The sequence below is a fragment of the Acomys minous genome, assembly GCF_964271855.1.
Source record: "Acomys minous genome assembly, chromosome: 16".
Lineage (NCBI taxonomy): Eukaryota > Metazoa > Chordata > Mammalia > Rodentia > Muridae > Acomys > Acomys minous.
The window spans coordinates 77,598,649-77,611,812 of record NC_140498.1 but is presented as its reverse complement, the minus strand read 5'-3'; the positions used below and the strand labels follow the sequence as shown (position 1 = coordinate 77,611,812).

The 13,164-nt window shown below is 47.2% G+C and overlaps 1 protein-coding gene across 8 annotated transcripts in view; it reads right to left on the bottom strand.

Annotated features, from left to right (window-relative positions):
- Window positions 1-13,164, bottom strand: part of AUTS2 (activator of transcription and developmental regulator AUTS2) — a 1,106,846-nt gene that overhangs the window by 335,554 nt on the left and 758,128 nt on the right. For all 8 annotated transcript variants that reach the window (XM_084762546.1, XM_084762550.1, XM_084762548.1 and 5 more), the window contains one exon: window positions 11,074-11,103. In XM_084762546.1, the coding sequence (XP_084618672.1) occupies window positions 11,074-11,103 (30 nt within the window). The remainder of the gene's footprint in view (window positions 1-11,073; window positions 11,104-13,164) is intronic.

Below are 13,164 nucleotides of genomic sequence, written 5' to 3'. Positions count from 1 at the left end.
GGAGTGAGGTCAAGTGATGAACAAGAGCCGAGCCATCTTGTGTGTGAGTGCCGATTAGGGCTGACAGCTGTAGTACGGTCCTGCATTGCTGGTCACAGGCAGGCACCAGTCTGGATCAACCTCAAGGGAGGGAGATGCTAAAAATGCCTGTGTTCCAGGCCAAGCTCTTCCCAGAAGAAGCATGGGCACGAAAGGTGAGCCTCTCTTCCTTTCTGAGACTTGGATGATCAATAAAGCAACTCTCAGATATAGTGCTAGTATTTTGGGGGTACTCACTGTGCATTAGCATTGGTAGATGCTAGGGGTGAGTTACCTAGGAACCTAGTATTCAACTAAATATTAAATGTCAACACACACACACACACACACACACACACACACACACACACACACACACTGTGTTTCAGTGTTTCATACCCCAACATGGGGGAAGCCTCTTCTAGTGGCTTGCCTGGCCTATGCCTCTAATCAACCACCACAGCCCGCCATTCCCATGTTAGAGTCAAACTGTATGTGTGATAGAAGGCCAATCCTTCTTGCCTTCGTGCAGTGGTTTAGGCTCATGTACTTGAGCACTTGCTCTCCAGTCAGTGGTCCTGCATGGGAAGGTTGTGCAACCTTTAGGAGGTGAAGCCTTGCTGGAGGAAATATGTCACTGGGGATGTGCTTTGGGGGTTTTATAGTTTAGATCCACTTCCTGTTCTCTCTCCCCCCTGCCCCCCCCCTCCAATGTGTGGATGAAGTGTGAACTCTCTGCTCTCTGACTCTCAGGCTGGCCTTACACACCTGCGGCCATGGCTTCCCTACCACGATGGAACTGTAAGCCAAACTAAACCTTTTCCTCCCTAACCTGCTTTTCCTTGGAGTGTTTTATCACAGTGCAGAACAGAAACTAATACACCTTGGAGGCCTGTGCCTCTGTCGTTAGTAGACGCGTTGAGTCTGCTCAGTGTTTGCTGTCATGGTGTAGTGTTTATAGACACTAGCTGGAATCACGTGGTGTAAATGAAGGTGAACATATAACATCTTGGAGCCTTGTATCCAAAAAGCACACGGTGCAGGTTCAATATGGCTCCTGTACATTTCCCGACTGTGATCAGATGGATCTACAGCCTTATTTGGAGGTTTAGTCCTGAGCTGGGGCCCTGGCTGGGGTTGGTAGAAACTTTAGGAGGGTTGGGCTAGTTACAGAAAGTAGGCTAACAATGTGGGAGGGCACAGAGCAGGACGCAGGACCCTGGACCCTGGACCCTGGACCCTGGTTCCTTCCTCTTTGTCTCTCTGCTTTGTGGCTACCCTGGACTCAGCATTTTTGCTCTACCATACACTCCTTGTCATAACGTTCTTCTGGGCCACAAGCCTACAGCTAAGGTGCTAAACGACCACAGACAGAGACCACAAGCCAAATGGATCAGTCTTTCCTGCTTCTATGTAATTCCCCGCGAACCACCTCAGTTTTTTATTTATTTATTTTATTTTTTATTTTATTTTATTTTTGTCACTAGGACAGAAAGCTAAGGTAGACGGAAAAGGACCCAGACTCTGGCTCTCGAACCATCCTTACATTCCATTGCCTTAACCTGTAAGACAAAGACGTGGGCTTCAGAGGACAAAGTCTTTGAAGGGTCTGCCACGCTGGTCCTCAAGATGGACACGGCGGCCGACCATGGATGAGATGATGTTTGTACAAGTGTTCGAAATAATGCAGCACACTCTTCAACTGGAAGCTATGTTTCTTCCTCTTGCTGTTTTTATTATTATTATTATTATTATTATCATCATCATCATCATCATCATCATCATCATCATCATCATCATTTTTTGTTTTTTGAAACAAAGTCACACTATGTCATATCAGGGAGCCTGGAATCCTCTATGTAGACCAGCTGGCCTTGGCCTCACAGAGATAAACTCTGCCTGCCTCTGCCTCCCAAGCTCTGGGATTAAAGGTGTGCGCCACCTCATCTGGCTTGAGAAGTTACGTCTTTCTATTATTATTTACACAGTCTTCTTGACCCTAAACTCAGTTTGTCATTAGTAGCATTACATGTTGACAGCAAACACTCAGAACCTTAAAACATCATTAGAAATCCTCAAAACAACCCAGGTGTGGCGGCTCATGCCTGTAATCCCAGCACTCAAGAGGCAGAAGCAGGAGGATCTCTGTGAGTTCGAGGCCAGCCTGGTCTACAGAGAAGAGTTCAGGACAGCCAAGGCTACACAGAGAAACAACACAACACAACACAAAACCATAATCTTCCATACAAAGCAGAATCCACACAGGTCTTGAACCCTCTAACTATCCATTTCAGGGGTTCCCAGTCAATCTGACTCACGCTCCACTTCCCTGCCTCTGATACATCATATATCAGCCATGTTTGAAACAGCAATAGAGAAAGCTTCTTTCTGGCCTCATGGAATTGGAGATGCCGCACGGTTCTATAGTTAGCTACCAATTTGATTAGGTAAAGTTCTACAACATTCTCAAGGGGAACCTTTTCAGATGTAGCATTAATAATAAGAAAAAGTAAAAAAAAAAATAATTTAAAAAATGAGAAAAAGTACGTTCTTTGAATTTTGAGACACGTGGTATGTGCACGCATTTAAATGCACCTGTGTGCATTTAAATGCAAAGGCCAGAGGACAACTCCGTAATTGCTATCCATCTTGTTTTTTGAGATAGGGTCTCTCAGTGGCTTTGGAGTTCTCTAAATAGTCTAGGCTAGCTGGCTTAGCAAGGCCCAGGATCCTCCTGTGTCCGCTGCTCCAGCATCGAGATTATGGCCACGTCCCACCTTGCTTTTTAACATGCATACAGGGATAGAAATCTGTTCTTCAGGTTTGCAAGGAAAACACTTTACCAACTGTGCCGCCTCCTCAAAGCTCAGTTTTGAGACTTCCCCACAGAATAGAGTTGAGTTCATTAGTATCCTCGTTCAGACACCTTAATGTATTTATCACACTGGAATGGCACAGGTACGAGGAATGGTTAGCCTTAACCACCATGCTATGCAGGAGTTACGGTGCGACTAACTGAGGCTGCTACACTGACATACACCAACATATACATGGTGACGTAAGAGAAGTTCTCACACCTCTCCTGAGTGCAGAGCACTCTCCAGCTCTGATGTGGAATAAGGAAGATTCTTCAGACAATCACAGAGTGGCCAGGCTTCCATAAGAAGCTGCAGGGATAGGCACTGTCATCCAAAGGTGGCACTAGTCCAAATAGGCTTGATACCATGTGTCCCAGGGGCTGTGGTCAACCTCATAAGGCAAAAAGCCATCGACTCCAGCACATTGGTCTATGGCTCTACAATGGTCCTTTAGAGGAAGCCATAAAACTCAGGGTAACGGCTCACCTAAAAGAATGGGGGTGCAGAATTGTGTGCTCCATTTCGGATGTTTCCAGAACTCCTTTCATAGGTCATATGAGGCTTGTTACCAAGGATATGAGCTCATGAGACGTATTATGTGAGTGAGATCTTTACTCAGCTCCCATGCTTTCCCAAAGAAGAATGGACAAGGAAATAACTTCTCTGTCTACAGGAAGCTCCAGCTGAGTCCAGACTCCACAATGTAGACAATGGAAAAAGAAAGTGTGGATTTATATGACCAGCTGAAGGAAGCAGCAGACAGCCTAATAAACCCACAGGCGCATCCCCTTTAGCCACTCAAATGAATCAACACACACACACACACACACACACACACACACACACACACACACACACCAGTTTACCCACCATGTCTTTTTTTCCCTCATGCATCCAAAAAAGATTAATGAATGTAACAGCTCTTGTGGAACCATTGACAACCGTGAGGCTGGAGACATAGTTCAGCAGGAAGAGTGATTGCCTAGCACGCACAAAGGCCTGGGTACTCTATCCAGACAAGGTGCAGACAAGTTGTACTGGCAAATGCCTGTAATCAGAGCACTTGGAAGATGGAGCTAGAAGGAGCCTTGGAATCAAAGTCATCCTTGGTTGCAAAAGATGCCCCACCTAAACACAGACACACAGACACACACACAGACACACGCGCACACACACACACATACACACCTTACACATACCCCCTATTGTGTGTTCTGTCATGTTGATGAGGAAGATAGCTACATGGAAGAGCCAGGGCATCCAAGGCAAGGTCATCTAATCCAGCCCCACTACAGATAGTAATTCCAAGGTACCACTGAGTGGTTTGTCTACAGCCTGGAAGCTGGCTGGCTAAACCAAACTGGAAGTCACTCTTCACGGTTCCCTCTCTATGATCCGCCACTGTGAAAAGCAAAACGTTTCCACAGAAACCCTACTCTCCGTATTCTTCATTCCACTCACCCAGAGAGAAACAGAAGTTTAGCTGGAGATAGCTGACATATTTCCAGCAATTCCTACCCACGTACAATAAATTATACAGGGCGCCATCAAGATGGCTCAGTGGATAGAACGCTTGCTTCCAAGAGGGAAGATGTAAGGTTCTATTCCCAGAACCCACTTGGGGAAAGGAGAAAACTGATGCCCCCAGGCTGTCCTCTGTGTATGCCATAGCACACGAATGCACCAACCACCAAAAAAAAAAAAAAAAGTAATTATAAAAGAATTTAAGCCTGGCATGGTGGTTGTGATTGCCTTTAATCCACTTGGGAGGCAGAGGCAGGTGGATTGCTATGAGCTCAAGGACAGCCTGGTCGAGTCTAGGACAGCCAAGGCTACACGGAGAAACTCTGTCTTGAAAAAAAAAAAGAATTTCAATCTGTGTATTATGAGCCATGTTTTTTTTTTTCAGGGATATAAAGTGATATATACTAGACGGATTACTGTACATAGGCATTCGGTTTTGCTTTGGCCTGAAAATGCTAGAATATAGAGAAGAAGAAGAAAAAAACATTAACAAGGTTCAGGATTTAAAATAATTTTCAGTAGAAATTTAATCTGAGGATGGCATCAATAGGAATGTTGGGTAGATATGGGGGTAATTAAGCCGATTGGAAACACGATAACATTGGAAGCATAATAAAATGTCATCTCAACCCAGACATAATATTGGAGGGGTAAGGAGAGGTTGATAGGCATTTTGGAAATTGAGACTCCAAAATGAAAAAGCTCTTGAAACTCAGCCAACAACTGTAGAAATTGCCCCCCAAATGCTAGGAAATTTACAAATGGCTCAGAGATGATTTTTTTTTTTAAATGAGAAAAACCAAACTGCAGAAGAATACAGAGGCCCGAGGAAGAGACTGTGTATTTGTTGGAGCCCAGAAAGCAGACGCTGGGACGGCTGGGGAATACTCAGGTCTGAGTGCCAGGCCACTGCACGGGGCTTCTACATGCTCTCCCCACAGGGAAGGAAAAGCAACTCCAGCAAACTACCCAATGCTTCAGTCTTGCCCAGTGCTGAGCAGGGCAGCAGACCACAAACATGAGAACCGCAGTCCCCACTCTTTGGGTGGGTGGGTGGGTGGAGGGGTTGGCTATTTGCTTTGCTTTGCTTTGCTTTGCTTTGGTGAAAGTTGGACAGTGAAGATTCTTTTCCTGGCTGAAGAACTGGCTGGAAAACAGAAAACCATATCTCAGTTGTCTTTTGATCAGTGTGTGTGTGTGTGTGTGTGTGTGTGTGTGTGTGTGTGAGCTCACAGATGTGTTTCCATGGCAACACAGAGGCCAGAGAGGATGTTGGGTACATTTCTCTATCCTTGTAGGCCTATTCCCTTGAAACGGTCTCTCACCGGACCTGGAGCTAGGTAGGCAGCCAACAAGCCCCGGCCACCCTCCTATCTACGTCCCCCCGCCATAGCACTGGAGTTATAAGTACATGTGAGCACATCTGCACTTCTATGTGGGTCCTGGGATCTGAACTCAGATCCTCATGCTCATATGGTGAGCGCGCCTAATCCAGAGTCATTTCTGCAGGACCCGGATCAGGGCACTGAAGGTTCCACAAGCAACAGTGAGGGCTTCTCGGTTTCTGGAATGTTGCTGAGGAGGCACGGACCTAACATGGCCTGGCAACCAAGTGACAGGACCCTTCCATTATAAGCACGAAGCCACATGCCTCATCTTCAGTTTGGCTTTTCCAGCAGTTTCTAAGTCCTTCCAAAGCCAAGTGAAACAGCATGTGTGTGGTCTATGCTGTATTAGGAAAATAAGCCACAGCTGGGGTTCTTTGCTTAAAAGCTACCCCCTTCCCACATATGTGAAAGCATCATGACCAAGGACAACAAATAAAGAAAATAAAAAAAATTTTTGAAGGCAGGATCTTAAGTAGCCCAGGATGGCCTCCAACTATGTTGCTGAGGATGGCCTTGAACATCTGCTCCCTCTTGTCCATACCTCCCAAGCACTGGGATTACAGGCAGGTACCACTGAGGACGTAAACCAGGGTTTCCCAGCATGCTAAGCAAGAGCACTAACCACCAAGCTTTACTTCCAGACCCAGTTTCGCTGCTAAAATATTAGCTTGGGAGAGAAGGCATAGGGAGTGTCAGAGGGTGGAAGGGGAAGGGGAAAGGGAAATAATTCTATTTATTATATTATTAATTAAATATCAATTAAGTGTGCACTAAAATTTAAAAATTAATAAATGCAGCAATAAAAACAGCAGCAACAACTCCCCCAAAAAAAGCCCCTAAAGAGGACATAAAGTTGGATGGGTGGGAAAAAGGGGGTGTATCTGGGAGGAGTCTGGGGTTGAGTGTGAGCCATATAGATTGTGTGACAGCCCAAGTGTGGTGGCACACATCTTTAATCCCCACAGTGGAAAGCAGAAGCAAGCAGGTGGGTGGATCTGAGTTCAAGGCCAGTCTGGTCAACAGCTCTAAGCCAGCCAGAGCTACACAGTGAGGCCCTGTCTCAAACGACTGAACAAGAAGAACAACAAAAACACATTGTGTCAAGTCCTCAAAGAACAAATAAAGAAGTGAGAGAAATATTATCTTAGACACATCTTGAATATTATCTCTGGTTTAAAAAAATAAGAACACTACCTCTGCCCCCCACCCCCCCACTAAGCTTGAATAAGAACTTTCCCCTGTAAACAGGAAAAGTTTGATATCAGGGAACAGTTGCCAAGGGGGCAGAGCTGGTACCATCTATTATTTAACGGCTGCCTGCTCATTTTATGACGGCCCCACATTACCGTAGTGTGTATGAATAATATGTTTGGATAAGGGAGTTAAGAAGATATGGTTTGGGGGGACCCTTTAGAGCTTAGCACTTCCATCCAGATCCAGTCTGTTCCAGGAAGTGTCCTTGGGGATGAGAGCTCAGCCCTGGGTTCCCCTTGCAGGACTCAAGCTACCTAAGCTGGAATACAGTTTTCGACTTTCCCAAGGTGAGCCCTGATCCATGAAAACAACGTGCAGCCAGCATTTACCCCCAGAGCCTGCAATCTGCTCTTATAAGACAAGGTGGGGCCATGCTGCCCTGTCTCCTGCATTACAGTATCAAGAATCATCCTGCATACAGAACGAAGGGGGACGGAAGCCAGAAACAAGATGATCAGAGATTCCTTTCGACCAGCCATCCTATGGCCCACGTGGCAAAAGAGAAGTGCGTGAGTGGAGAGATCGTGTACTTAAGTCCTGACATTAACTTCATAGCCAAATGAGGGGTATTGCTTCGCCCGGTGAGGGTGCTGCCAGTGATAGAGAAAAGAAACCAAAGAAAACATAGGACCGAGCGTGCAGAAGTGCTACTGCTGCCGCATTGTTCTCCTGATAGCAATTCCTTTCCAGTGTGGGATCCGGGGTAATTGCTTAATTTGGGTGATGAGGGGGCCAAGTGCTGCCTCTGCCTTGTTCCTAATGACAAATGAAGAGACATCCCCCATCCAAGATGCTGGGTTCACCGCCCACTTAATTCCCCACCCCGATTCCTCCCTTCCCAGGAGCCTTCCAGGTTCTCAGCTGCTCACATGAGATGCGTTCCTGTGGCTGAGGGTTCTCCCGAGTGGGGGTCTCATCAGATCCACATGCAAGTCTGTCTCCTGCATTTCGGAAAGGCTCTGCTTTCCCAGCCCTTTCCCAGATACTCTCACATTAATTAGTAAGGGTATCATTTTATAAATTATAGCTTCGTATCGCAAGAAAGCAGAGTTTATCTTAATTCAGTCGGCTGTGTGAAATACCATACCCTAATTTTAGACTGCTGGCTCTGCGGATCCCCATGGAGTAAGAATGACAGGTCTTCCGGAGAGAATTCCCACCAGGTCCCTCCTGCAAGTCTCACTTCTGGCTACAACAGCATCCCCAGTGGGACTTGCTGAAGGGATCCCAGGATGCTGAGTGGCGTCTACTCCACCATTAGCAATTCATAGCTGTATTCGAATCCTCCAAGCGGTGCCAAGCCAGCACCCTAGTGGGCTCAGGGGCTCTGTGGAGAGGCCCTGCCATACAGAGCAGGCTGACAGCATCCCTGCAAAGCTGGGAGGATGGTGTTCAGGTTGGTGATAAACACTATCCTGTCTCAGCTGGAAAAGGAGAAAGCTGGCAGACGTAACTCAGGCACTGGTGCAATTAGAGGCTCCTGGGTTCCTGCTGGGAACCCCCTGGAGAAACACCCATGTCAGGGCAGGGATAGCACAGAGGGTGCAAACTCCCAGTTACAAAAGCCTTCGTGATCTTCAAGGTGCATACCAATTACAACCCAGTGCCTAGGCAGTGGGGTGTGCCGTGAATAAAAAGGATGTGTCTACCACCCCTTGACCCCTCCTGCTGACGTCTCACCCTTGGACCTATCTGTTTATTCTCCACGCTGCCTGGTACTCACCTCCCTCCGTCGTTTGTCCTCTCTGGCTCTGTGCTGCTATTTCCAACCACCTGGACCAGCTTCCTCCAATGCTTCCAATGCCCACAACCACTGCATTCTAGAAACTACCAGAATCTGATGGTCTTCTAGATTAATAATGGTTGATGTCTCCAGAGAACTCCAGGGTAAAGGACCAAGGTCATTCCTTGGGGATTCTGAATGTGTAAGCAAGGCCGAGAGCCCTGGTTGAATTAGTACCACCTTCCCCTACTATGCAGACAGATGTGTCAAGATGGAATGCACTTATTTATTTACTTATTTGAAATAGAGCCTTCCTATGTAGCACAGAACTTGCAATTCTGCTGCCTCAGTCCCCTAAATGCTGGCTTGAGAGATAGGCACCATCAGGATTTTGAAATAAAGATGCCTGGATTAGGGGTTGAGTTTGCTTGCAAGGGCTAGCTGTTCAAACATGAGTTCAATGCCCAGAAACCACAGGCTTATAATTCTAGTGCTGGGCAGGCAGAGACAGGAGAGCCCCTGTAGTTTGCTACTTAGTAAAACTCCAGGCCAGCAGGAGACTATCTCAAAATCATATAGACAGTCCTCAGCAGTGATGCGCAAGGTTATCTTCTGGCCTCTGCATGCACCTGCACACAGGTACACATGCACCTGCCCCTTACAGGAAGATACACACACACACACACACACACACACACACACACACACACACACACACACAGCTCTCAAAATGGTCAAAAGTTTTCAGCATCTTTCTGGGTGCCAGAGACGCCCCCACAGAATTACGGTGACTTCTGCCATATGCCCATGTGACCTTGGGGCTAGTTTGGGCAGTGGTTGCACTCTGTATGCTGACACACGTTAGCTGTCCAAGACACCCAGGGCCCTACTTCCAAGGAGCTAAGATTCTCTCCTGGGAGTTGAAGGCAGGAAGCTCTGACTTGTCAGTTAAACAAAAGAACAGCCCTCAACCCCCTACCCAGTGTGTACTTCCGCTGTCATCCAACAGCCCATTACCATGTCACAGCACGGCGCACCCTTCCATAGGTCACTTTGTTTAAAATGACACGGATAATGCACATGTCAGCAAGCTGACAGTCCTGGCCGTCCTTCAGAGATAAAAACCTCCAGGCGAGAGCCTGTTCTTATCTGGGGGACACGAGCTGGTCTATCATCCAAGTCAGGCGGAGCGTGATTTCTCCAGAGAGCACTTTTTTCATTTCCTGATTTTAAGGAAATCAAATAAGCACCATTTGTCTTCATCTGAATATGCTTGACCTGCTCAGATGATGGTGTCTCGGGTTTTATAACCGGCTACATATGCTGAATTCAAATTAATGACGGTGGCGAACAGGAGCCTTCAGATCTCTCCTGGAGGCTGTTGTGGAGGCCGGAGGGAGGAAGTCTGGGAGGGGACCCGATCATGACACACGAGCAGTGGGATTCTGGGGAGGATCAGCCAGCACATAGGAGGTAAAACTCAGGGAACAGGACGCAGGGGAAGGGAGGGCTGACCAATTGCTTTGGTACCATGTAGTACACAAATCCTGGGATTCAGTTAAATTTCCAAGTTACACAAGGCATCAGTGAAAATGAAAAGACACTCTCGGTTGGCAGCTGCGAAGAGCTAGGCAGACAAGAGCACACCCACAAACCTTTTTGCGTTAGTCAACATAAAACCTACTTTGCTGGTTCCGGTTTCGATCTTCCGGAGGCTCAAAGCCTGGATTCTTCCTCCATCCATGTTGAGATGTGTATGCTGAGGCTGGACCACAGCCTCCAGGTAGAGGGTATACCTGCTGAGGAGATGGCCCCCTCCCCAACACCCACCCACAAAGACATCAGAGTCCCCCTAACCACCCTTTGTCTACCCTGCCGTGTGAGAAAGTTCCTAGCAGCACACCACTGACATTTCTATTAGGAAGCTATGGAAAAGCAAGAGGAAACACGGAGGTCAGTCAAAGGGAGGTAGAAATGACATCGTAAATACACAGGAGGGAGTGGAATGTTTCCATCATGAACCAAACGGGGGGGAAAAATATCAATTCCTTTTAAAGCATGTTTTGGGGGGTCTACAAGTCATCTTCCATGAAGTGAAAATTTGGTGTGACAAAAATGAGACGTGAAGGGGCATGTTTCAAAGGTGGTGGGTGTCACAGATTTGGCACAGTCTCTCTTGTCATTGAAAATGTCAAAGTGTGAACACTGAGACATCCTTCAGGAGGGAACAGGTGCCAGGAGTTGTGTGACAGGGTGCACACACAGGGCCTTGTGTATCGTGTTTGCAACGGAGGGGGTGGCGTCTTACCTTCTCTTCCTGGTCGCTGTCGCTGTCGCACTAAAAATAAAGACAAGAAAATAAAGGTCAGTGTGGTGATTATGCAATTTTTCTTCAGATACTCCGCCTTCCCCCGGGGGCAGGGCAAATGTGGGGAAAGGAGATGTCTCTGGGCTGGAGAGTGTTCTACAGCTCCAGTGTTAAACAAGCAACGAACCGCTGGAGAACAGAGAGCATTTGTTCTGTCAGTTCCCTCACATCCGTGCCCTAGGCTCAGCAAGAGACTCCAAAACCTCTGAAGGACCAGGGGACAGCCAGCTAGGGGATAACCCTGCCACAGGATGAAGGGGGCTCGAGGTCCTCCCGAGGGTCCTGGGACATAATGACTTCTGCAGAAGAAGCTGCTCTGCAGAAGGAGCTTTGCGCGGTGGCTGTCTTTCTTAAGAAGAAGACAAGCTTTGTTTGTTTCAATCTCTCAGGACTTTTGAGGAGACAAGGCTCAACACCTGAGGCATAGTAATGGATAATAGTGACTGTCCGCTTGGCCGGATCTTGAGTCACCTTTGGGCATGTCTGCAAGGAAGTGTGTAGACTGGATGGTGTAGACTGGATGGTGTAGACTGGATAGTGTAGACTGGATCGTGTAGACTGGATGGTGTAGACTGGATGGTGTAGACTGGGTGGTGTAGACTGGGTGGTGTGCTGGCACCATCTCACGGATTAACGCCCTGGACCAACTGAAACGAAGAGAGTGAAGTGAGCACTCACATCTCTCTGCTGCTTCTTAACTGTGGATGCAATATGACTGAGGGGTTTAAGTAAGAATGGCCCCCTATAGGATCATATGTTTGCATGCTTCATCATCGGGGAGGGGCGCTATTTAAAAGGATCATAAGGATAAGGAGGTGTGGCCAAGTTGGAGGAAGTGGGACACTGGAGGTAGGTTTTGAGATTTCAAAAGCTCATGCTAAGCCCAGTGTCTCCCTCTCCCTCTCCTTCTCCCTCTCCTCCCTCCCTCCCTCTCTCTCTCTCTCTCCTCCCTCTCCTTCTCCCTCTCCTCCTCTTCCCTCTCCCGCTCCCTCTCTCTGCCTATGGATCAGGATACAGAACTCTCAGTTATTATCCAGAACCATTTCCTCCCTCTGTGCCACCGTGCTCCCCACCACGCTGCTAGTGAACTAGCCTCTGAACCTCTAGCAAACACACAATTAGTGCTTCCTTTTATAAGAGTTGCTTTGGCCATTTGTGTCTCATCATAGCAGTGGAACAGACAAAGACAATGACCTACCATCTCATCCTCCCACTGCTGTCCTTTCCCACCAAGGATGGACTACACACACACACTTGAACTGTGAGCCAAAAGCTCTTCCATAAGTTGCCATCGTCAGACACTTTGTCACACAAATGAGAGAAGTGACTAACACTGATGCCCGAGCGTAGAAGGAAAGCTCCCTGCAGATAACGCACCAAGAGTAGTAAGAGCGTGAGGAGCCAAATGCCAACTGTTGCTCTAGGTTAGGGAGAACCAAAGAAAGAGGAACATCTCAACAGTTTTAGGTTTCTTGACAGAACAAGAGAGAAACAAAAAACATACGTTCATCTTTAAAACCAAGATTGTTTTGTTAATAAGTAATGGGTTAAGCCATGGGGTTGGTGAGATAACTCAGTTGGGAAAATGCCAGCTGAGCAAACACGAGAATTTAAATTTGGCTTGGTTTTCAGGACCTGTATTTTAAAAAAAGAAAAAAAAAAAAAACCATGGAGGCACACATCTGTTATCTTAGTGTTCAGGAAGAAGAAACAGAAGGGTCCCTGGGTCTTGTTGGCCAAGCTACATAGCGTACTCTCTGAGTCCCAAGTCCCAGGGAAAGACTCTCAATAAAAAAAAGATGGATGAGGCCTGAGGAAAGTCCCTGGTGTGTTTTGTTAAAATGCTGGCAATGTATGATTACATGTATGTCTTCACTTTATAGGCCTGGAGAGGCCCCAATGAGCTGGACAGGGGTCAACCAAGATGATGCATAGGACAGCGCCCCAGGGTGATCTGTGCTTCACCCAACAAGGTGTGCAGCTGGGATCACTTTGATGAGTGGTGGAGAAAGAGAACCCACTATAGAAAGA